General features: G+C 35.8%; 1 protein-coding gene and 1 long non-coding RNA gene across 6 annotated transcripts in view; both read left to right on the top strand.

Annotated features, from left to right (window-relative positions):
• cttnbp2nlb (CTTNBP2 N-terminal like b) overlaps nucleotides 1-25,717 on the top strand; it is a 38,963-nt gene extending 13,246 nt beyond the window's left edge. Inside the window, exons 2-6 of one of the 5 annotated variants that reach the window (XR_015497139.1) lie at nucleotides 2,502-2,609; nucleotides 17,454-17,684; nucleotides 20,012-20,119; nucleotides 20,622-23,446; nucleotides 24,158-25,624. Coding sequence is in view for 4 of the 5 variants with exons in the window: in NM_001077371.2 (NP_001070839.2) it covers nucleotides 2,502-2,609; nucleotides 12,029-12,085; nucleotides 17,454-17,684; nucleotides 20,012-20,119; nucleotides 20,622-21,911 (1,794 nt within the window). In the remaining variant the exon portion in view is untranslated. Of the gene's footprint in view, nucleotides 1-2,501; nucleotides 2,610-12,028; nucleotides 12,086-17,453; nucleotides 17,685-20,011; nucleotides 20,120-20,621 lie in introns of all 5 variants that reach the window. The other 4 variants (NM_001077371.2, XM_087263431.1, NM_001430982.1 and 1 more) reach the window with 4 other exon arrangements.
• On the top strand, nucleotides 2,992-7,324 carry LOC141375641 (uncharacterized). The gene is made up of 3 exons (XR_015498020.2): nucleotides 2,992-3,961; nucleotides 4,707-6,309; nucleotides 6,935-7,324. It is a non-coding gene; the product is annotated as an uncharacterized LOC141375641 (long non-coding RNA).
• Nucleotides 25,718-26,936: the final 1,219 nt, after the last annotated feature.

Here is a 26,936-nt window from a genome sequence, read left to right as displayed (position 1 = left end):
TATAACCTACACCTTTATTTACCTTCAAAAAACAAATAAAAAATTAGAATAAAGGTACCTTCTGAGACGATATACATGCCGTATTACAGATTAATGAAAGTTAAAAGCAACGTGTTTGCTACTTTTGTATTTTTGTCTTATTAGTGAAGTACAATCACTGTCAAGTGACACTATCTTCTTTTCATACATGTGTACAAAATAATGAGAAAACTTGAGAAATAATGAGCTGGCCCGATAAAACCGTATCGATATTTGTTGACCCAACACCATTGTCAATAATGCTGAAAAAAGTTTGGTATGAAGCACTATAGCTTTATTAAAATGTGGCTGTTGAGCGCTCATCTTGAAGGAATAAGCCTATGGCCAATATGCTTGAGGTTATTTTCACGACGCAACGCAAGCATCATGCACGTTACTTTTTCCAGATTTTCCAGGTGCACTGAGTTGAAAACATTTCAGAATACCGCGTAACCTTGTATGTGCTTAAAAAAAGTGATTTTGTATTAAGAGATCATGTGATAATAAAAACTTGTGTGAATGGACAAAACAGCTGCTGAGCACATTGTAAAACATCGCAAATGTTGTTTTGGCCCTTTTATAACAACTTCATTGCTTCAGTATTAGTGTTATTATATTATTAATTACCTCCAGAATAGTCAAGAGCGTCTGCGTCTCACACCTTCAAATGCAATCGCACGTTCACTCCATGTCATTTAATAAATAAAGAAAAGATTCATGCAGCTTACTGCAGCAAATTCAGTTTTACTGTTGATTTTTGGTGCCAGTTAACCAGGAAGTGACGATTTTGTTCTCTTTGACTCGGATTGAAACACTGCATTATCCGAACACCTTTTATGTGATAATCCAGTTTTGCGCATAAAGTTAATTCACATTTTTGGATGGAAACATAGCTAATGACTGATGACGTCTGATGGCCACCGACGTGCTAAATCTCTGAAGTTACAAATATTTAAAATAGTCACTATCCCAATAAGTAAACTGCAGAGCTGCAATCTAAACATCTACAATCTCGACTAAAAAAATCCTGAAAGTACATTATGTTGTCCAACAGCAGCAAAATTCGTCAAACTGTAGAGAGTTTATTGATCTGCTGTCACTATGTGGGTGGAGTAATACACAAGGGTGAAGAGGCTGTACGAGTGCAGTTATTGCACAATATCACGGGGCTATCAGCCAATCAGATTCGAGAAACAGACAGAACTGTATGTATATATAATTTTATTATATACTTATTACTTGTAATCAAACGTTGGTGACACAGTCAATTTTATACCTCCGATGTGCAATAATTCTCAATTATTCATTTATCATCAATTATAGTACCACATTAAATTATCTTTTCTTGTTTTTATTCCTGAGTACTTTTGCACCCAAATAAGATAGGAATGTGGCAAAATTATATGCAGTTGTCAAAGCTGGAACTACTTCTTTGCAGGGGCGTTATGAAAAGTAATCACTCCTGCAACCAATCCAGCCTGATCTCACGAGAAAACGTAAGTATTTTACGTTTTGCCAGTTTAGTGGCTAATTCGTACGAATTCGTACGAGTTCAGTCGTACAAAATGGTACGATTTTAAAAAGGAGGCGTGGCACCTGACCCCACCCCTAACCCCAACCGTCATTGGGGGATAAGCAAATCGTACTAAATTGTACGAATTAGATCGTACGAATTCATACGAATTAGCCACTAAATGAAAAAGTTACGAATTGCCGTGAGATTGTGTTGACCAATCAGAATCAAGCAGGCAGCAATGACTTTGTATGAACTGGCTATATGATGATGATGAAAATGCTGCTGTTCAGCTGTTGGTTAGAGAATAATTATAGAGAATGAACATAATTAGCAGCGTTTTATATATTTAGAGATTGTGTTAAGATGTTTGGCAGGTTTCTTCCTGTCCCTTTGCGCCATCATGAATGAAAATATAAACTCAGACACAACAAGCCAAACCTTAATAACCATCCATTACACTGCAGCTGCATGCAAATCCCTCCATGTCGCTTGCAGTAAACAGAGATATTATTCACAACTGCTTGTGTGTGTGCTTATGTGTGTTAATAGACTGAGGGAATCCATTACAGAAGGGAAGTTGAACTGGTTCACTAGAGACCTCTGTGCTGATATGCTAATAGCTTCCTGTGTTTATGTGGTCTGAAGGAGAGCCAGACCATAATGCAGAGACGCTGAACACTGCTGTGTGTGTTTTAATCCTCACGAATGCCAGACTCGCGTAAATGTCATGTCAGATCAAGGGAAAATCACTGATGCAACGTGTGGAATTTTATTGCATTTCTAGGCCAGTGAAATTGATCTGTGTGTGGTATGATCCTGTTTCATTGGTCTGGGTACAGTTATGTTATACATGACCTGCTTAAGCATTGTGTGTGTATGTGTGTGCGTTGTCAGGCCTGTGGCTCTTGTAAATCAGTGGTTTTGCTTCAGGATCCTGATATTGAATTTTTCTGTGTGTGTGTTTTAGGGCAGCAGGATGAATGTGGAGACTCTCAGTAAAGCTGAACTTCTGATGCTGCTCAGCATTCTGGAAGGAGAACTGGAAGCGCAGGATGTGGTCATACACACACTCAGGGTAAGAGTGTTTACACATACAGTTGAAGTACATGAGATAGGGTTGTCACGATACTGGAATTCGATACCAATCGATACTGGAATTTTAAAAACATCCATTTCCCGCAAACATTTAAGCGCTGTGGAGCATGTTCCTAAAAAGTGCAGATTTGCCATTGTGTTCATGTGCTCAACAAAAATTACCGTGATTGGCCGTGAAAGGTCATTGGTTCACTGAACTCACCGCTGTTTACTGAGTATAACCACAGTCACAGGGACACTGGAGCGTTTCAAAGACACAGCATCAATCAGCTGGTTAGTATATAAGCTGACAACGCTTAAATTTTCCCAGGAAATATGTTTTTAAAATCTCAGTACCTATTGGTATCGAATTTCAGTATCGTGACAACCCTTATTTGAAATTTAAATTCTTTTTCGAACATTTTCCAAGTTATTTTCCATTTTTGAACATTTTCCAAGGCCACAGGCAGTGTCGTAGTTTCCCACCAGTGACGATATACAGCAATATCGCACTGTTACTCATGTGATATTGCGTTTATACAACAGTTTGATGACATAATCGTGTATATCAAAAGACATCCAACACAGAGAGTCTAAAAACCCTTTTCTATGAGGAGCTACTTTTTTTCCGCCATTCATTCACATCTGCATTTGATGTCAGAACAGCAGAAACCTTTGCTAATTCACCAATATCCCTTTAGAGTTTGTGTTTGAATGATTCTCTAGCGTAATGTCTAAAATGTTGACAAAACAGGTGATTTTACTCACATTTTAAGATTTTAGGGCTGCAGAGATTACTCAGTATTTCTCTCTTGCAATCGGTTTATCACAATAATTAACCCTGAAAAAGCCAAAGCAGAGCAAACACTAGCAATACAACATACCAGAGAAACACTGACTTAAAATGTCACTTAATTGTTTTATAATGATTTGATCACCTGTAGTTTGAAGTTCATGCTGAGTTTTTCTCTCTAAGGTCTTATTATGTGGTCTCTGTCCCCATCTTGTGGCGGAGCATCAACTATCAATTTCTTCGCTCTACTCCATAACAGGCTGATGACCGCCAACGTGCTGAATCTCTGAAATGATAAATATTTAAAATAGGCACTATCCCGATAAATAAACTGCAGAGATGCAATCTAAACAACTACATTCTTGTCTAAAAAAAGCCTCAAAAGTACATTATGTTGTCCAACACTTGTCAAACTGTAGAGAGTTTATTGATCTGCTGTCTAAGTGGGCAGAGTAATACAGAAGGGTGAAGAGGCTTTACAAGTGCTGTTATTGCAAAATATCGCACGGCTATCAGCCAATCATATCTGACAACCAGACAGAACTATGCATATATAATAAGTTATTGATTTTATTTCTGCCAATATATATATATATATATATATATATATATATATATATATATATATATATATATATATATATATATATATATATATATATATATATACACACACACACACACACACACACATATATATATATATATATATATATATATATATATATATATATATATATATAAAATGTTGAAGTCAGAATTATTAGCCCCTCTGAATTATTCACCCTCCCACCATTATGTTTGCCATGATGACAGTAAATAATATTTGACTAGATATTTTTCGACACACTTCTATACAGCTTAAAGTTACATTTAAAGGATTAACTAGGGTAATTAGGTTAACTAGGTAGGTTAGGGTAATTAGGCAAGTTATTGTATAAAGATGGTTTTTCTGTAGATTATCGAAAAAAAATTGCTTAAAGGGGCTAATAATTTTGTCCTTAAAATGTTATTTAAAAGGTAAAAACTACTTTTAATCTAGTCGAAAATAAAACAAATAAGACTTTCTCCAGAAAAAAAAAATATTATCAGACATGCTGTGAAAATTTCCTTGCTCTGTTAAACATCATTTGGGAAATATTAAAAAAAGAGAAAGAAATTCAAGGGGAGGCTAATAATTCTGACTTTCACTGTATGATAAATAGACAGAAATTAAATCATTATAAATAAATTGTTACAATTATTTGCCAACTTAAGAAATTCTTTTCTTCAATTGGCTAAAGAACAAACCACAGCTGTCCAAAGACTTAATAACTTATTAGTTAACCTAGTTACTGTAAGCCTGTAAAGCAAAATAACCAGTAAAATAGCATATAATTTAGTTAAAGAAAAAAAAAATCTATTGAAAATTCTATATTAAAACCATCATGTTAAAGAAAATGTTTGAAAAAATCTTTATGTTAAACAGCAGTTGGGAGATTTTGACAAAGAATTCAAATTTCACAGAAGGACTCACATAATTTCACATAATTTAGCTTTCCACTGCACACATACATTTGTACAGCTAACTTCATGAATTTCCATTTACATTATTTTTATATTGTACAAACTATATAATCAATCAATAAAATGAATAATGTGCATTGACTTATTTCTCAAAAAATCATTCTTTTTTGTAGTTAAACTGTGGTAACCACCAAGTAACCAAGGTTTTGCTACAATAACCACAGTTTAACCATGAGGGTTGTAGCAAAACTGTGGTTACAAGAATGACAAATCAATTTGTCCAAAACATGGTTACCACACCTGTATTTGTTACAATAAAACTTTTGTTAATTTTTTATCAAGGATATACTGATCTTTGTTTTGTTTTCTTGATAAATGCCTTTTTGTCCAAAACTCTCATTTTTACATTTTGCTAGGTATTGCTAACATTTTAGCACAATGCTAGTATGATTTAGCTTTTTATTGTTTAGTTGCTTGAAACAAGCCTAGAGACTTACTGTATGTTAATAGTTGAACTAATATTGCTGCATTGGGCTTGTCAACATCAGATTTTTACATTGAAAAATGACCATTTTTACTTGGTTGGAAAAACAACCTACGATAGCTTACTTGTCATTTACAAAAAATAAATAAATAAATAAACAAATAAATAAATAACCAGTGGTTGTTATGGTTAAGGTATAGTAACCATGCTATAGTTTTTTTTTTGGCAAATTTATTACGATGTGTAACAGTGTTCAGTGTACAGTGTTCAATAACGTAACATGGTTTAACTCCCTTTTTTTGTTCACACCTTTTTTTGTTTGTTTATTTAGTAGTAAAACCATGGTACATTTTGTTTAGCGTAGTTGTTCTCTGCCCTGTATTGACCTGAGTTATATAACGGGCAGTATGTGATCAGTGTGTTTGGTATGTACTGGTGGTCAGGAACCACAGGAAGTGTGTGAGAGGAGGTTCTCAGGAAAGAGTCAGAGAGGAGAACAATGACAGGCATACTATTCCTGTAAATCACACAAACACACAAGCACACACACCTTGGATCAAAGCAGACCATTAATCTTAATTAAATGATTATTAAATGATTATATATGTCATTATTATTTTTCCTTGCTTCATCAGAACGAATGAGCAAGGCTTCCTCATAATAACAGTATGTTTAATTTATCAGGATTAGTGCACCTACATTTTCATTTTATTCATTTTCCTTCGGCTTAGCTCTTTATTTATCAGGGGTCACCACAGCGGAATGAACCGCCAATTATTCCAGCATATGTTTTGCACAGCGGATGCTCTCCAGCTGCAACCCAGTACAGAAACCACCTTCCTTTCTGTTAATATAATCAATATTCATGACCAGTCTTCATCTTAGTAGGGCTACATAGGTCTGAACTGTTATTAATATGTAATAATTTGTATTGTGAGTTATTCAAATATTTGTTGTTGTTTTTTTTTACATTTAAAAAATAATCATCAAAAATAAAATATATCAATGAAGATGAATTTTACCATGTATGTTAACATACGTTGAAGTCAGAATTATTAGCCCCCCTGTTTATTTTTTCCCCAATTTCTGTTTAACGGAGAGAAGATTTTTTTTTAAACACATTTCTAATCATAATAGTTTTAATAACTCATTTCTAATAACTGACTGAAAATTATTTTATCTTTGCCATGATGACAGTAAATAATATTTGACTAGATATTTTTTCAAGACACTTCTGTACAGCTTAAAGGGACATTTAAAGGCTTAACTAGGTTATTAGGTTAACTAGGCAGGTTAGTGTAATTAGGCAAGTTATTGTATAACGATGGTTCATTCTGTAGACAGTCGAGAAAAAAATGTGATATAAAAAATGTGTGATGAAAAAAAGGGTGTTTAAACAATTATTAACTGCTTTTATTCTAGCCAAAATAAAACAAATAAGACTTTCTCCAGAAGAAAAAATATTATCAGACATACTGTGAAAATTTCCTTGCTCTGTTTAACATAATTTAGGAAAGATTTAAAAAAGAAAACCAATTCAAAGGGGGCTAATAATTCTGACTTCAAATGTATCTTGTAAATATTTTTTCTGTAATAAATCTAAATTAAATACTCAATAACAACATGATCACATATACAAGACGGTGAGTTTTTCATTACCTAATAAATTGATAAAGGGGCCTATTATGTGCTTTTTTTAGAAGATATAATTTAATTTAAGTCTCTAAATCAGAGATGCCCAAAGTAGGTCTCACAGGCCAAAGTTGGCCCTCTGTAACCTTTGATTTGACCTGCCATCCCAATTTATAGTATAGTAAGAATGATGGAAAGGGTTTGGGCAAATGCTTTTAACACAGAGATCATCACTTCAGTTTTCAAACATGTTTTTGTTAGTACGAGGTCCCTTTCATTGCTGCTTGCAGCTTGAATTTTTAAAAAAAAAAAAAAAAAAAAGCAAACTCGAATTAAATAATCCTGTGAATAAATCAGATTTTCTTTAAAATATAAATACTGTCATTCAACAGATAGAGGACTATGCAGACACTGGTGAGCAAGTCAGGTCAAAAACTAGTGTCATTCTGTTATAAATGAGATTGTTTTGTTTTGACTGTATTAAAAAATACTGTATCCAACTATATTTATCAAGTTCATAAGAAAAAGTTTTTGCACCTCTGCTCTAAATGCATCTCAAAAACCTCAAAATACATATCAAAATCACTTTTTTAAATCACTTTCAATTCATTCATTTCCTTTCAGCAGCTGCTTGTTCAAGCCATCTGTTTTATTATGACACATTGACCTTAAATGATTAAAATCTACTTAATCCAAGTGCCCGTGAAGAAAAAATGTTGGCATAGAGCCCTGCCTTAAAGCTTTCTCTGTGATTTCTCAGTTAATTCTCTGTCTTCCATTTCATTTTATGCTTTGATAAGCACACAAATTAAATCAGCTTCGCTCAATTGAGTCTTTCCTCTTCAAAACTAGAACAAATGTAGTTCATTTTGGCGTCCTGACACACAACAGAAGCCAACAGTCGTTCCCTCTGGAGATATATATATATATAGTATAGTATGTGTGTTTTATTAGGCCTGTAATTATTCAGTCTGACACTGTAGTTAAAGAGTTAAATGGTGTTAATAACAGAGAGCAGAAGTTGAGGGGCGTGTGTGAGAAAGATGGAAACATGAGACGAGGGGCTCAGCCTTTAAAGCTGCTCCGGTGTCTCACTGTGACCTGCTGATCAACTGCTGACTCTTTTCACTGGACTGGATTAGTTTGTGCCACATAGAAAAACAACAGGGAGAAAAAAGTTACCCCGAGTGATGTGTGTGTGGGTGTCCATTCACATTGCATAGTTTTTACTTTTATTTGAATGTTGCTGTATCTGTTACATAGATGTGAAATAGGATTCGTTTACTCTAGCACTCAAATCTGAGTTGATTTTCAAGGTTGTTGTCAGGATGACTGACATTTCATATTTACATAGTTTTTTATGTGTGACTGTTTTAATATTCTCAAACATTAGCTCTGATTTTGATTCATCGGTTTAAAATTTGCTTAATGATATTCTGAGTAATAATTTTTAAGTTATAATACATTATAATATTTTTTAAAGATTTTATTTTGCTATTATTTTTGTGTTTTCTGCATCACTTAAATAATACAGTTGTATAATTTCCAAATGCTGATTTGTATTGGGACAACATGAATTAAGTTGACTTATTAGTTTTTGTTTTGTTACAAATTCAAGTGGATTGAACAAAAAACAATTAAGCTGCCACAAAAAAAAAAAAAAAAAAAAATCAAGAATTTAGTTGTTTCAGCTCATTTTAAATAAGTAGTTTGAAGTTTGCATTTAATTAGTTTTTGCATAGACTACTATTTGAAGATTTTGGTCTTTTTTTAATGGAAGCCATGATTCAAAAGAAATGTATTTAAAATACAATTAATAATCCTTTAAAAAAACATTTTGTCACAGTTTAAACTCTGTCATTTTTTATCTGTAAAAGTATACATTTCTTGAAGGGTAGTGTGAATTTACTTCCAGTGAAAACAGATCTTAAAGTCGAACACTTATTGATGCATAAACTACTGAAACTATTAATAAACTACTAATCCGTATCGGTATGTATATTGACCGAACACCATTGTCAATAACAATAAAAAAAGTTTGGTATGAAGGCTATAGTTTTATTAAAATATGGCTGCTTAGCATGCGCCTTGGAATGCCAAGAACATGACGCGCATATGGGAGCGATGTGCGTGCATTTTCCAGGTGCACCTTATTGAAAAACATCTGAACTTTTCCGAATGCCCTAAGCACAGCACGATTCACTAACTAATCTGCTTTACACTTTGTATGCGAACACATGCGAAAATGGGTGCCGTATTGCAGCAGTTGAAGATTGTAAATAAAAAAGGATGTAAGGATGTCACCAGACTGGCTTTTTGCTTTCTTTTTTCCCGCATCCCAGTCGCTAACTCTTCATATGAATGATTTTTTTTAATGTAGTCATTCAACTTCACTATTTTCATGTTGCAATATATATTTGAATGATAATGTTTAGTTCCTTTACCTTAAAAGCTTAGATTTGACTGTCCTAATTTGTTTTGTTTTCAGAGTTTGAGGTTTACTGTATCATTAGTATTCACACCTTACAGATGTTGATTTTCATTTACCAATGCACACACTCTGTAACATTTAATTTCAAGAGTTCACACTTAGCTGATGATTGATTATAAAGCTTGTTTGCCATGCTGTCATGAAAGAGAACCCTGAGTTTAAAAGATCCTTGAGCCTGGGGCTCCCTTCCCGTTTGCAAGGCGAGAGGGGAGTTTGAGCTCAGGTAGATCTCGAGAACTCCCTAAGATGCCTTAATAAGCTTGGTACAGCAGCTGCGTATTGAAGAACCCCCCCAAAAAGCAATAAAGATCAAAGCCATAACCGGAAAAAGTTATAAAGATGGTACCAGGAGAGGGTTTGCAGGAGTAAAGATGAAACCTCTGCAGAGTGTGAAATGTTTAGGTAAGAGTAATCGCTACAAGTGAAGTGGTGTATTAGCAGCTGATGTTGCAAATGCTATGTGTGCTCCTGTAGCAGTGTTCAACTGCCGTGACGATGAGTTGTGAGGCACTTTGAAGTGGAAGGTTTTAATGTTGCCATTGACGTTGTTGCTGGAGTTATAGTTGGAGATGTAGTTGTTGTTTTTGAAGTAGTACTTTTGTAGCAGTAGCAGCTGATGCAGAGCGGAGCAATCTTGATAACGAAGATGGCTGTTATATCGAACTTTGAATTGTTTGATTGGCGAATCATAAATTGAATGATGCGAGGTGGACTGCAAGCAATCATAAGCACATGATCCTCTTGAAATTAGTTAATAAATAAACTTCACTTATCAAGTTTAAGAGTCTCTTATGTTTATTTCATTATAAAGAGAAAAGATATTTGAAATATTTTTGTTTTTGACTATTGAAACTATTTGCCCTAGTAAGGTTGGTAAATTAAAATAAAGTGGTTAAATAAAAAAGAAATCGGAATATTCTTAATTGTATTGTTAAAAAATATTCAATAATTTTTGATACCGAATGATATGAAACATGATATCGTGATAATATTGCCCAGCTCTAACTGAACGCCTCATGGAAATACCTGATTGTCAGATTTCAAACAACACATGGGTGGGGTTTGAAATGTGTTCATAAACAGCAGATTTCTTCTTGTTTTGGTGCTCAGGCTACTTATAGAATGGATTTGAGGCACATTTTTTAAATCAGATTTTTGCTTCCTGTCTGAACAAAGCCTCAGTGTGTTTGTGTATTTGTGACTCAGTCTCTTTCTTTTAGGCTTACACTTCTTTTTCTTTTACTGCTCAGCCCCAGGCAGGATGCTAAGTAAGTGTGTGAGTTTGTGTCTTGTGTGTGTGTGTGTGTGTGTGTGTGTGTATGTAATAGTGTCTTTACAGCTTCATTTGACTTCTTCCTGACCAGTAAAGCCTTTATTCACAGAGGGAGCTTCTGAGTCTTTGATCATAAGTAGTCTGTGTGCGTGTGTGTGTGTGTGTGTTTGTGTGTGTGTGTGTGTGTGTGTGTGTGTTTGTGTGCGTCTTTTATTTTAATGCCTTCAGAAACTCCTGTATATCCTGGAAGTGGTGAGGCAGTGCATGCTGGGAGAACAGTGTCAGTTACATTAGATGTTCAGGAAGCCTCCAGATGAGCTCCAGAAACAGCAGCTCACTTTATGCTCCTCCTTTTTGAGTTATTTTCCCATGGCTCATTGTGATGTAATGGAGGAACCAATATCCTGAGGGCTGGCGGTTAAAACGGGAATGAGTCCGTTAATATGACTCACTCGCTGTTTCATCATCTAGGCCTTATAAAGAAAAAATCAGGCCTGTTCACAGGTCTCTGAACGGGGAATTTGATGAATAGGGAATTCCATGTTAAATCACTAACTGAACAAGCCAGTTTGTTCTGTCCTAATAGAGAGCTGTTTTACTTTATAAAGCGGACTCGTTTCTACACACAATCACAGAGAAAAGCAATGCGGTTCCTCACACTTCTGAGCTCCTGCAGTGTGTGTCTGTGTGTTGATTAGAGGGATGGAGGATTCCTTCTGTGTGAACTTCCTTCCAGGAAGTCTCCTGATTCTTCTATGTCTCCGACAGAGAGCCTCAGATCAGCAAGAGCTTGATTAAAAACAGCAACAGCACAAACCACGTCCTGTTCTGTCATGCACATTCATTACAACTTGCTTGATTCTGATTTGCTGATAATTAGCTAAGGTGTGCCATTATTTTGAGGCAAACGCACTGCTGAAGTAGTTTAAGGCAGGTCAAATCAAAACAAGACTTTGTATTGTTTACGTAATAAACTAGTCCTAGACACAGCAGTGGTTTGAGGACAAAAAACATGTCTTTAGGTGTGGTAACCGACTGTAGCTCTCTGAATAATCGATTCAGATCCACTGAATTATAAGAGAATAGTACAATCCAGTGTACATTATGTTCTAATAATTCAAAGTTGTTGTTTATTCTTTACATTTGACACACACATAGGATAAAATCATATTTATACGAGAAAAACTGTCAAGCCAATTTTTCAGACTTTAGCATGGTTCACTTACACTCACTTTTCATAGGTACACTCTCCAAGAACCTTATGGCCCGTTTTCACAGAGTGGTACAGAACGGTACAGGTCAGTATGCTTTAATCAGGGTTTCTGCAGGTTCCAGCAAGTTAAATGTAAGAACTTTTAAAGACGTTTTCAAGACTATTATGATTATGAAGACCATTAAAGATTTTTATTTGCCCTATAAAACTTTATATATATATTTAATAATACTATAATGATAATTTAATCATTCAAAAAATATATATTTTAGTTAATTGAGCAAAATATTTTAAATATTGTGTCAAAACAAGCAAGCTCTAGTTGTACACAAACTTTTTTTCAACATATCCTTTCTTTAAAATGAACAAAAAATGTTATAAAGGTTTTAAAAACGAAAATAAACTAAATGTATGCACAAAAGTCTGTCCAGGTCAGCTTCCTCAGTAGTAAACACATGGAGAACTTTTTAAACAAATAATACTGTAAGGAAAACAATTAAACCATTATGATAAATAGAGCTGAAAAGTGCATTCTTAAATAAATAAGTTAAAAGTTTTATTATGTACAGTATTTATTGGATGAGTGTTGGCCAAATTGGGTAATCATACATGAACAAAGGAAACTTAAGACCTGTTACAAAAAGATGCAAGACCTACACCTCAAAATTTCAGACTTTTAAAGGCCTAAAATTAGTTTTTTTTAAATTTAGGAAATTTTAAGATTTTTTAAGACCCAGCAGATTGTCTCCACTGTCAAAAGGAAACAAAAAGCGAACTGTACCATGCAGTACCACTTTCTGGGTACCCTTTGCAACGTGTACCAAGAACGACAAAAGGGTACCAAATGGCGGAGCTAGGTGCGCAGCTGAAAGCCAATGGTTTACAGAGAAGCATCACTAGCATGTGCGACAAGACAGGAGAATGACAACAATTGAACTGCCATTTTTAAATACACAGCCAAGACATTACACCGTTACAATATATACATATAATAATGAGCCATGGTTGACCGGAGCTCAAACAAACCTTGTCGTTGTCTTGATTAACAGCCACATAGCCACTGAAGAAGAGCAGAATCTAATCTATTCTAAGAAATAAATCAGCTCACCATCCATGATGAAAAATCATTTCTGCCTGAGTCCTGTGCGATATGGAGACTACAACACCCATAATAATTAATTACATTTATACAGTAAAATATTACAGAAAATGTATCAGTAATGCCTTAAACTACAGTGTTACTGTAAAAAGTAATTAGTTACTGTAATGCATTACTTTTTAATACTTTACACCTAACACTGGCAATAGTAATAACGTTTGCCTTTCCGCTGTCTGATCAGTTTTCTTCTTTGTGTCTCTCTCATCTCCAGAGCAGGTCATTCAGAGGCCACAGATTGAGGCCTCTAGGGCTGGAAATTGACTGTAATTTACTGTAATGATGTTAAGTAGGACTGTATGCAGTGCTACTTAAGGCTAATGTTGAAAAAATAAACTATTCAGCCTGGTGCTCTGAGACAAACGTACACTCACAAGGCTTCATTATATGTACTATACATTGTGGATGTTTTATCGTGGTTACAAAATCAGGATTGTGCTGATTGTGCTCACACCCAATACATCCACACCTTCTGTCATTCTCTGTTACTGAAACACTTTGAGTTCCAGATCTAATGATTAGACAATAATAACCTTCAAAAGGTGGAGACTCTCGAAGTCTGCTTGGTTAAAAACTGATCTAAAAGATAAAAAATCTATTTTTGTGTTGTGTTTGTGTTAAGGAGGACACAAAGGCGTGCTCAGAAAAATTCCAGTTATGCATTCATCATTTACATGTTAGCTGATGAGAAGATTATTTTTGACTATTGTTCAGGGAAGGATAATGTATTAGAACTATATCGCATATTATATTTTTTGTGTTAAAGTAATATAGGTTGGGCCATTTATAAGGATACACCCTAATAAAATGGGAATGGTTGGCGATATTAAGGTCCTGTTTATGGCACATTAGTATATGTGAGGGGGCAAACTTTTCAAGATGGGTGGTGACCATAGTGGCCCTTTTGAAGACGGCCATCTTGGATCCAACTTTAGTTTTTTCAATAGGAAGAGGGTCATTTGACACAAACTTACTGGGAATTTCACAAGAAAAACAATGGTTTGGTTTTAATGCAACTTTCATGAGTTATTTACAAGTTTCCGACCACTTAAAAAAAATGTGTTCAATTCCTAATAACTTAATATTAAATATATTAAATAAAAATAATATTAAAGTTAAATATTCTTGTCTGTAGTGATATATGACAACTTTTCCATTCATTTTATTTTTGGCTTAGTCCATTTATTAACCAGGGGTTGCCACAGCGGAATGAACAGCCAACTTATCCAGCATTTGTTTTACGTATTGGATGCTCTTCCAGCCGCAACATGGGGAGAACATGCAAACTCTACACAGAAATGTCAACTGACCCAGCCGGGGCTCAAACCAGTGACCTTCTTGCTGTGAGGCAATTGTGCTACCTACTGTGCTACCGTGCTGGCTCCAAACATTCAGTCCAATCATATCTAAATCCAATCCAATTGTTCATCCAATCAACAAATTTCACACACAAACACACACACACACACACACACACACACACAAATGAAGTACGATTCAAAGACAGAAGAATGTAGTGACCTCAAGAACAGCATGAAGAGACTGAGAGGAATAAGAAATACTGCAGGATACAGCATGTCTATCGCCCAGAACATAAACCACATGTCTATTCCAGTCCTTCGTTTAGTATGTGTTAGTGTGTGCGTGTGCGCCTCCCATCTGCTGATCTATTTAGTGAGACCACCCCATCCCTTCTAAATTAGTCACACTGCCCCCAATTCCAGCCCTCACACAAGCACAAACATGCACAATGAGTAGCGAACAACACCCCCCACAGCTGGGCCTTTTGTGGCATGAGCCCCCTCTCTCCATCGCTACGGCCCAGGGGAGGTTTAACACCTGCCTGCAGAGGAGGGGTCAGGGCTGCTATTAGATTGAGAAAATGAATCTGATAGAGGCCAGCTGTATTTGCGTCAATGTGTGTTTAAAAATCTGTTACCCATTTCCACTTATTAACATTCATTTGATTTCTACATAAGTGGTCGGTCAAGACATGCTACTGTTTTCATTGATAATAAAGAATAGTTCACCCACAAATGAAAATGTACCCAATATTTACTAACCCTCAAGTGGTTATTAACATTTATGACATGTATCCATTGACTCCCATAGTAAAAAAAACAAATACTATGGATGTCAATGGTAACAAGTTTCTAGCTTTCTTCAAAATATAATCCTCTGCGATACTTTTTGGGTGTTTTCTTTAATTCTTTTTCAACTACCTCAGGATCAAATAGGGTTGGGTATGATTTTGGTTTTTGTACAATACTGGTGCCAAATTGATTATTTTTAAAACAGTACCCAGCAAACAATGTTGTGTTTAGTCGACATCTAAGCGTAGAAAGCTTGGCTAAAATAAGGTTAAACTTGGGCTGTCAGTGACAATCTAATAGACATTTAAGAACAGACCAAAATAGACAGATTATACAGACATTATATACGTAGTCGCTCTTTACTGTTTATTTGATGACTAGTGTAGTTTTGGCTTATTCTTAGACATCTATTAATTTTTCACTGCCTGCCCAAATTTAGCCTTGTTTTAGCCAAGACAGCTATGTTTAGATGTCTATTAGACATCTATTAAAAACAAAAAATGCTTGGGCCTAAAACCTTAATCATCTAAACCAACTATAATAATTTAACATGAATAACATTTGCAGTACTGGTAGCAGCAAGGTAGTTTGCTGTTCTTGTTATGCCACAAAACAGCTTCAAATTTTAGATTTTTTGTGGAAATATGACCCTATTTGCCTTCTGTGGCAAAATATGACACTTCTCCTGACTTATTGCATGTCCTGCCCTTTTAAAAGATATTTTAAAATGATGGAATGTGCAGTACATTTCACTGTAAATATATCTTCAGAAAAAAGTTATAAGCCTGACGTCATTCCATAAATTATCTTAAATAAAACAAATACATTTAGATATAGTATATAAGTATATGATTTCACTTACCTGGGAAATGGAGGCAACTTGAACGGTTTGTGAACACAATTAAGTGCACACAGCATGGTGTAGTATCTGATAATTGCAGGAAATAATTCCAAACGGCAACTGACTGTAAATAAACATTAAACAAATCAAAAATACGATGTATATGGCGAGTTCAGCAGCTAATCAGCTGGAATAAGTTGAGGTGACAGAACAGCGAGACTTGACTGTCTCTCAAGTGGCCACACCCTTAATTATGCAGACTTAATAAAACTTAATAAAACCGAAACGGATGAGTTGTAAAAAAATTCTCCCCCCTCAGTTGTCATGATGGCTAATATTAGTTATATGCACCAAAGCCATCTTTTGTACCAGGCTGTAAACATGTTTTTATTAGCTGTAAAGTTAGCCAATTTGCAGCCAGAAATCACCTGTTCTTGTTATGCCACAAACCAGCTTCAAATTTCAGATTTCTTGTGGAAATATGACCCTATTTGCCTTCTGTGGCAAAATATGACACTTCTCCTGACTTACTGCATGTCCTGCCCTTTTAAAAGATATTTTAAAATGATGGAGTGCACAGTACATTTCACTGTAAATATATCTTCAGAAAAAAGTTATAAGCCTGACGTCATTACTTCTAAGTCACAGTCTGTCATGCAGTAACTTGCCATGTCTGCACTTTCTCATGAATGTTGTGACTGATAAAAAATGTCTTGGTAGTTTAAACCTGTATTTTCTATCATCCTCTTGTAATGGTGTTTGTCAGGGGTTGCCACAGAGGAGTAAATCATCGATTGCCAAACAAACAAGCAAAAACAAACAAAAATATACTATATAATATATAACTGCAGGTTAACTATGTTTAAATATATATAATAACTTGAACTGTTAAAAGCTATTGGTTACAAATTAATTAGTAAAGTTCTTAGTAACTAATACATTTATGGTAACTAATAACCTTAACTTATCTTAATTTGATTGTAATGCAATAATGTGCACCGTTTGTAGCGCTGCTTCGAAACAGTAATTATAGTGAAAAGCGCTATAAAAATAAACCTAAATTGAAATAATGGCACTGACAAATCTTAAAGGTATCGCAGCAGGCACACAATGTTATAAGACATTGATATTAGAATAGATTTAGGTTGTCAGGTGACCAAAATTCAATGTCTAGCCAGCGTCCAAGGACAACAATATTTTGACGTCCAATGATGATGTCGATATTTTGATGTCCAATATTGATGTCAAATGACGTTGATATGTGGTTGATTTTAGGTTGTGTTGGAAAGTGACCAAAATCCAACATCTTAAACCAACGTCATAGTGAGGTCAAATATTGACATTTATTCTACTTTTCTTTCAGGCACAACAGAGAAACACATTTGTACAGGAGCGATATGGACAGTATGACCTCAGCGACCCGTTTGTAGCACTGCTGAGGGACAGCGAGCTGTCGCAGGCTCAGGATGATGGAAGGCAGAGTCCTGTGTGTCTGAATCCGCTGGGTGTGTTGAAGCTGGTAATGGCCCACTGCACCAACATGAAGGAGAAACTGTTAAAACAGCTCGCTGCTGCAGAGAGGAGACACAGACGGGTGAGAAGCAAGCACTCTACGCAGATTTACTAATCCAGTAGCTATAAACAACTTATGTCAATCACTTCCTTTCATACTCTGCTAAATAAATGTGTTTCTACTAGAATGAGGTGATTTTTTATTTGAGATTTTACATTTTATAATGCTGTGCTTTTATAATACTTTTTAGAGTTAATATTTGGTCATGCATACCATATACAAACTCATACATACTGGTCTTCTGCTGCTGTAGCTCATCCGCCTCAAGGTTAGATGTGTTGTGCCATGTCTTGAACATGTCTACATGCTTAAATACATTTACAGTTGCAGCAGAGAAATTTGTGTTAACAAGCAGTTGGAGAGGTGTACCTAATAAGGTGACCAGTGTGTGTGTGTATGTGTATGTATATATATATATATATATATATATATATATATATATATATATATATATATATATATATATGTGGGTAGATTTTAGCTTTGGCGGGTTAGACAGTCGCTCCCACTAGCCACTTTGGCTGGTTGAAAATAATTTTTAAATTGTAGTTTTCTTAAAAGCAGGGTTCGACAATATAAGGATGACTCATATGCTTGCAAATGTAAACTTAGAATCGAGAAGTAGGATAATTGTGATCACGCGAGCAGAAAAAAAAGCAAGTGAATACTGAATGAGAGGATGATGATCACTTGCGCTAACAGCTGATGTAATGCGAGCGACTGCTTAAAACGCGTGCACGCTCCCGTTTCCTTTCGTGAGGCAACCGTGTCTCAAACAGGGTCTGGAAAAGCAACTATGATCGGTTCTTTTTCAAATAGACCAGACAAAAAGTGATGAACATGTACTCACAGTCCTGCTGCTTTCAAGAGCTCAAAATGTGTCTTTTTGTAAGCAGCACCGGTTGCTTTCACTATAAACAGATTATTAATTGGCCTAAAGTTAACCGTGAGCATTTGATCATCCTTTCATTATCACACACGGTATGTTTTTTTACCTGCTTTCATTTGCTTATGTTTTATTTGCTTTTATTTTTGTAAAAATGGTTTATTGATCTTTTTTTTTTTTTTTTTTTTTTACAATATTGCTTTAATGGGAGATAAACTCTCCATTTATGTGCAGTTAACTGGTGACCCCAGAGATCTTTAGCAAGGACAGAAAATGTGCATATTTTTGATACATGACATTAGTTATTTTTTAAAAGTCAATTGCTTTTCTTTCTTTTTTTAGAAATGTTTTGTTAAATAAAAAGTATAGTATACAGCTATATTTAGCTTGTTTTGACACATTTAAAACTTGTGGCTAAGAAATAATTATTGTTTAGTGTGGTTATAGAGATAAATTTGGTAAATCCTTACCTTTGAGCTCTGAAAAGTCATAAAATACACAAATAATTGCAATATAACACCATGAAGCCACAACCCATTTGCTCATGCGCATTAAACAAGCGCATACTCGACACATAAAAAGTGAAATGAATGAGGAGGCATGGAAATCATTTAAATCAAGTAATTTTAGCTTGTCAAAGTCAAATTTATGCATATAAAATATATTTTCCCAACAACAAAATTATGGCTAGTGAAAATGCAGAGTGGCTAGTAACATTGGAAAACTACTAGCCACAGTGGCCGGTGATTAAAAAAGTTAATGTAAAGCCCTGTATATATGTATATATATCTTTTTTTTACTATAACTCAACTTCCATCTAAAGTTGCGAATTGAATTAGTGCACAGGTTTTGAACATCACAAAACATTTGTAAGTAAAGCAGTTTCCTACTATGCATCGCATGTTACCGTAGGAAAGACTCGAGAAAAAAACTTTGAAGAAGTATTTAAGACCTGTTTGCTTATGGGATTGGTCCATTCAGTTTGATAGTGAAATAAAAAGAAACTTATTGTATTGAAGATTAATCCTAAATTCAACACAACTATTCTTTCAGTGAATTGGGTGAGTCATATTTTGAAAGGGTGCAGATGTTTGAATTACAGGGTTTGATTCACAAACCAATTTGATGAAACTCATTTTTTATATACGTTTCATAAAGGCAAGTAAAATGCATTGTTGAAGTCACAACTTTGTATTGTGCAGAAATCATAATATATTATTGTATGTTTCATGGAAAAAAGTAAGTCATACAGGTTACGGAATGCAAGTCAATACTGCCACAATTAAAATGTGTCCTTTTGTAAAGAGATCATTGTCATTTTAACAAATGACTAAACCAAAAGATTAACTCAATATATTATTCATGCCTTTAATTACATCAATTATTATTGATTGGGACAATTAAATCATAATTAGTTGTCTTTCTTGTCCTGAAGTTTGAATGTGTTTGTGTATGGCTGCAGGTAATAGCTGACTTAGAAGAAGAGAAACGAAGACGTGCTCAAGACGCCGCTGCTGGTGATGACATAACTGACATGCTAGAAAGGGAACGAGACAGACTATTGCAGCAGGTAACCTGGCAACATTGCTACATCACATATGAACACTGTACACACACACACACACACACACACTGTACCACTATAAATGCATCTTAAACTACAAACAAAAAAACAATAGTGTACTGTGCCTCAGGATTTTGTGTGATTGTTGTGTAACAGTGTTGGGGCAGTTCCCTCTTTTACAAAGGAAAGCCTCCATTGTTTTTATGAACTGTGGTGCATGAGAGATTCAGTGTGTGTGTGTGTGCGTGATTTAAGGCATTCCATTGTTTGCTTGTGTTTTTATAGGGCAAGGATAAGGTAATGGTAAGGTCAAAGTACAGACCGCAGTATTATGTAAAAGGTCTTTCCTGTCCGGTCCTTGGTTACACACACACTTTATTCTCCCTCTCTCTTTATGCACTCAAGAACAGTTGTATACTCATCTTCAATGTTCTCATAAAGCGTAATGTTTTTCCATCTGACTCTACTTGCTTGCTTGAATTTGGACATCTCTTGCTTTTCTCACCAGTTGGAGTCTGAGAGGGCTCAGCTTGAGCGACTGGAACGTGAGCGGTCAGTCCTGTCGAGTCAAGCTGTGGAAGATTTAGCAGAGCAACAGCAGTTATCCTCAACCCTAGCTAAAGAATGTCAGAAGGCTACAGCCCGCGCTGAGGAGGAGAGCCAGCGTGTGGCAGAGCTCAGCCGCCAGCTGGAACAAGAAAGCAGAGCTATGGAAAGCCTAAAGGGGGAGCTAGAGAGCGAACGCACTCGGGCTCAGCAGATAGAGGCGAGAACTGAGCGAAAGCTGGCTGAATTTGATACAGAGCGTGAGCAAATGAGAGGGAAACTACTGAAGGAGGAAAAACGATACCAGGAGCTTTTGGAGCAGTTCAATAGTCTAAAGAAAGAGTTGGATGAAATGAAAGAAAGAGAAAAGGCTGGGTTGGACAATGAAGAGAAGCTAAAAATCCCACATAAAGCAACTTCAGGTATCACACCTCCTGTTAGTCAAGTAGAAGCTGATGGCAAAATCGCTACACCTAAAGCATCTCCACAACATAAACAAAATGGTCACCACACTCCCCGAGAACCAGAATTTCCTGCAGAAGAAAGGTGTAAGGAAGAGGGATTGGCAGACAATGGGGTAGTACTCCCTGGTGGAAGCGGAGGCTTTCAGTGTCTCTCCCCCAGCAGTCCTGCCTCTTCCTCCCTTAGCTCATCTCCTTGCTCTTCTCCTGTACTGACCAAGCGTTTGGCCTCTCTAGGTTGCTCTAGTCCGACCTATCCTTCTTCTTACCAGGCTAGCATTAACCAGCGATTCCAAGCAGCACGCCACAAGTTTCAACAGCAAGCTGAGGCAGAGCAGCAACACGGAGGAACTGTTGTCCACTCGCCTCGAGACCTCTCACCAACTGCCTGCACTCCACCCCCTCCAGACAATTCTACTGCAAAGCAGATTGCCCGCAACACTGTCACTCAGGTGCTTTCACGGTTCACAAACCCAGTCTCAAGTAAACTCCCTCAGTCCAACAGTTCACCCTTTGGCACTGATTACCGCAACCTGGCTGCTGCCTCTTCACCAACAGGGAAGAGTCCAGGGATTCTTTCACCAGGGATCCGCTCGCCAATCATTCCTAGAGCAGAAAAATTTCATTCCCCACCGGTTCCTGCCAAAAAACAAGGGGTCAACCAGTCTCCTAACTCACCGGTTCCTTCTAGCAGGGCCAGCCACTTCCCTGAGCTCACTGGGAGCTGTGGTCTGACCAGTAGTCAGGAAGATGCTAAAGAGCTTGACTTGGTAGTATCTTCATCTAGTTAACCACCCTAGAGTCCACGGCCAATTCTTAGCGTTCTTCACTCCATTCCCTCTAATGGCATGTAAAGCACTCTGGGTTTAGTATGTGGGTCAAACTCAAGGTTATCTTATTCTTTTATTATTTTACTGTGATGTTCTAGTGTCATAGTTGCTGGTTATTGTCTTTAAAGGGATAGCTGCCCCAAAACTGAAAATGTGTTTTACTATCCTTACCCAAAAAACAAGGGGTCAATCAGTCTCCTAACTCACTGGGAGCTGTGGTCTCACCAGTGGTCAGGAAGATGCTAAAGAAGTCCTGAAAAAACGTTTAGCTCCAACCCAAATCAAACACACCTGAACCAGCGAATCAAACTCTTGATAGATATACTAGAAACTTCCTGGCAGGTGTGCCGAAGCAAGTTGGAGCTTAATTCAGCAGGACACCAGCCCTCCAGGACTGAGTTTGGAAAGCCCTGGTCTAGTGTCATAGCTGCTGGTTCTTATCTTTAAAGGTATAGCTGCCGCAAAACCTAAAATTTGTTTTCCTATCCTTACCCTGAATAATCTTTGGGACACAAATTAAATTGGTTTCTATCAGTCCAAACTTGAAGGTCCAAACTTAGAATCAAAACTTAGGAGATCCAAAAAGGTCATTGGGGGGCACTTATTCAAAATCCCATTTAAACCTTTGGAGACCTAACTACAAACACACAGTGGTGGAAGTGAAACCTTTCAGGTTTCATTAAAACGTTTAAGTAACGGTTTTAAAGACTAACCAAAGTCTTAGATTGACATGAAGTTAAATAATGACTTTATCTTTATAAAGTTTATCCTAATGACTAATGACAAATTTTGATTATTTATTGTGGATTTTACGCATCGTTAAATCAAGACGTTGCCAATTCGCTTATAAAATAAAATAGAAAAAACCCTGACATGGAATAAACTGTAAAACCTACAACATCCAAGTAAATCACTCTCAACATTAGGCTATTAAAAGTTCAGCTTAATCTTCTAAACAAATCTGACAACACTGCACAATTGATCTCCCACACTGCATCTTTGTTGTTTCAGTTTGAATTTGGTGCACATACACACCTTTTTATTAGATATCCAGTATAGCTTAAGTAATATGGTGTTGGTTTCCCAGTGTTGGGTTGCGGCTGGAAGGGCATTTACTGCATGAAACATATGCAGGATAAATTGGTGGTTCATTCCGCTATGGCGACCCCTGATTAATAAAGGGACTAAGCCGAAAAGAAAATGAATGAATGAGTATGATGTTGCCACAAGGAAAAGTGCATGCACCTGCTCAGACCGGGACATGGTGGTTCAATAAGTACTTTTCCAGTTTTTATAAATGACATTACAGATTAAAGATTTAATAGAGATTAAATCTAAGCATACACACAGTTCATAAATGAGGCCCCAGGTCTTTGAAAATGATTAACAAAAAGACACCCAGGTTATGAAGTGCTGTGATGCTTTACGATGGAGAACCATTAGTCTTATGCCTGGAGTGTGCAGCTCAAATCCAGGAATGCCACTGTTTGTTCAAGGTTTAGCACCATACCTAATCAAACACACTTCCCTGTTATTTTTCAAATAACCTTATCTACATTTCCCTAAGCCACATGCCAATATGTGTGAATTCTGTTCAACTGTAATCAATTAGTAAAGTGTTTATAAAGGAATTTGGGTATGACATGGTGGCATAATTTTCTTCATTAATTACCAAAAGGCTACTAATTGGAATTAAAATATTTCAGCAGATGTGCCAAAATAAACAGTATTGGTTATCTTTTTCATGTCTGTATGAAGGAGGACAGTGCCCCTTCAGCACCAGAGTGCCCCCCCTACTGGTCTAGTAGAGATAGCCAATGTTGTTGCTGGCAAACTTGGTTACTTGCTTCAGAATTTGCTTTTCAGTTTAAACAAATACACCTGGACCAAGGTGATAAGGATTAGTTGAAGATGAAAGGCAGGTTGTGTTGGACAGGGTTGGAACTGAACTCTGCAGGAAGGTAGATCTCTAGGATTAGGCTTGGCAGTGGTTCCCAATCCAAGACCTGGAGCACCTCCAACTCTGCATATTTTTATGCCTTACACCTGATTCAACTCAGCAGCTTGTTAAGACTTCAGGAATTGAAATGGTTGTGTCAGAAATCCATAATGTGTACATTTGGGGATCCTTCAGAACTGGATTTGCGAACCATTTACCCCCAACCCTAACCCACCCAACGGGTTTCCAACACTACTCTCGAATGCAGAGTTTAGTTCCAACAGTAATTAAACATAACAAGACGAGCTAATCAAAGTCCACAGGATTCCAAGAAATATCCATGTATGGGTAAACATTTTTAGAAGGTGGTTCTCCAGGAACAAGACTGGACCATCCCTGCCTTATCCATACTGGACTGGTCGGGAAAAGTACACCTAGAGCTGATAGCTTTTTGAAATGTTTTGATATCCCTGAACAAACTCTAGTCTGAGTCCATCTCATCCCAATTGTGTAAAATACTACTTTATTTTTTGTTACTGTTTTTATTATAAAACAATATTTTTATTTATCCTACAATTATATTGATGTCAGTTCCTGATGACCTGCACACATAGAAATTTAAATATGTAAAGTAAAAACTTTACTTTTATGAGATGGAATGCTTATCAGCTTTGACCAACCTACTAATGAGTAACTTCTCAATCAGTCTGGTGAAAGTGTGTTCTATATTAAACTCATGGTTACCTTTTTTGTGGAGCAGTCATATAAGATGTTCGATTGCTGTACATGTCTTTTGAGTCCACGTCGAAACAAACTACTGGAGATATTTTCTGAGGAACTGAAATGAAGCTGTCATGGAAAATCTCTGCGTTCTACTGTATTGCACCGTCCACATCATCTAGTGTCAGTCTGCTCAGAAAGCTGCCACCTGGTGGTCGGGAAGCATTAAACAACCTGAAAACCTTCTCTGTAAATGAAGATTGAAAATGCTTGTTTTAATGAATGTAAACGATATTCAGAATCAAGTTGACATTTTATGCTCTGAGAATGCATTTAATAACAACATCTGGTTGTATCACATGTATTATATATGTTTATACTGGACAGCCTTATATTTAAAATATAATATTAACCCTAAATATTAGGTAGAACCTATAATACCAGTTTACATGATTCACAACCATGATTAAGCACAAATGTCATAATTTAATGGATACCTTGGAACTTTTTCTTGTCTTACCTGTGTCCTTTTTTAACAGTCTTTTGAGGTTCAAAATTTATGTTTGTGTAAACATCTTCCTGGCATGAAGGTATTGGCTCAGTTGAATCCAGCAGCATAGTCTTACCTTGCTTATGCAAGAATCAAGGACGTTAGTTTGTATGAGTGAATGTGATGCATGTATCTGTCCTTTTCCTACATAGATTTCAGCTGCTGTACTGTCATTTATTTCTGCATTTCAATACCTCACCATTTTTCCTACTGAATTGAAACCTCTTTAAGTAGCAGTTTAGATTTTTACTACTGGCAGGCTTATTATTTTTTAATTTTTATATTCTTACCAGGGACTTGATCAGACCAGTTTTTAAAGTTTTATCTAGTTGTATAAAAATACATTTGTTAAACTAGTTGCATTTTTCCCTAGATTATTTTTACAGCAAGTTAATGACCTTAAATGAATTTAAGACCAACTGTATTTTCCCCTAAGCTAATAAAATTTTGTTTATAAGTTTAAAACTTGTTCTTGACATTTTCTTATGCAGTTATATTGTATCATTGAATATACTTATCATAATTTGCTACAATTATAAAGTCATGTTCCATACAGGAGTCACCTGTGTTGTTCATATTCAAAATGGAAATGTTAATTTCAAAATTATATATATATATATATATATATATATATATATATATATATATATATATATATATATATATATATATAAATATATATATATATATATATATATATGAATATTTTTTTTTTCAAGAGAATTTTGATTTAGTTTCCTTCGATTTGATTTAGTTCCTTTATTCAGTAGGTGTTGGCACAGCAGAAAAAAACAACAGCTGGGACAACAGTGACCTTCTTGCTGTGAAGCGACAGTGCTAATTACTGAATCATGATGTCGCCCCCGAATTTTGTTATGCTTAACATTAAGATTTGAATTGAGCCATTTATTTCTATAAAACATGTATATTATTTGTGTTAAAAGAAAGCTCTACTTTAATAATAATAAAAAATAAATAAATAAAGGCTCATTTTACACTCCCCTAGGATTTACTCATCTTGATCTCTAAAGGGAAATGTAACTGTTTTACATTTTGCCATGTCAGTGGTTAATTTAGTTCAGCATATGAAAATGTACAATTTTACCAAGGAGGCGTGGCACCAAACCCAATCTTTATTGGGGGATGAGCAAATTGTACAAAACTGTACAAATGATATTGTACCAATTCATACAAATTAGCCACTAAATCAAAAATAACGACTTGCTGTGAGATAGTGTTGGATTTAACCTTTTTACAATCCATTCAACCAATCTCTGGGTTAGCATATAGATCACTGATTCGGATTAAAGTTAAACTACTCGCATCTCTCTCAGAAATGACCAGAGTTGATAATTTTCTTATTTAATGCTTGAGTCTTTTACAGTTTGATCATGTACTAAGACCAACAGAAAAATTAAAACTTTCAATCCTCTCATTCCAGCATAATAATCAAGAAACTTTGCAGCATACAACAGCTGCAGCAGGCGCAAATATTTTACACAGCACCTGAAACTTGGCTTACTTCCGTCAATCTTGTGGCTAATGGGACTATTTTCAGTACATGAGGTAATCACAGAAGAGGCAAGCTTTAAGCTTTAAATAGGAAAATTACTGAAATGCTTAGGTCATTTTAGAGCAAGATGCTAATGGTTTTATCAGATTAAATGATCTATGCTAAGCTAAAATGCTTCCATCAGACCAATTCAACTTAACTCTAGTGGAGATGTAAAATTTGTAATCACTCTACATAGCTCTACACTGTAAAACCTAACAGTGA

This window comes from Danio rerio, chromosome 8 (assembly GCF_052040795.2).
Source record: "Danio rerio strain M-AB ecotype USA chromosome 8, GRCz13ab, whole genome shotgun sequence".
Classification (NCBI taxonomy): domain Eukaryota; kingdom Metazoa; phylum Chordata; class Actinopteri; order Cypriniformes; family Danionidae; genus Danio; species Danio rerio.
This window is presented reverse-complemented; position numbering and strand designations above follow the sequence as displayed.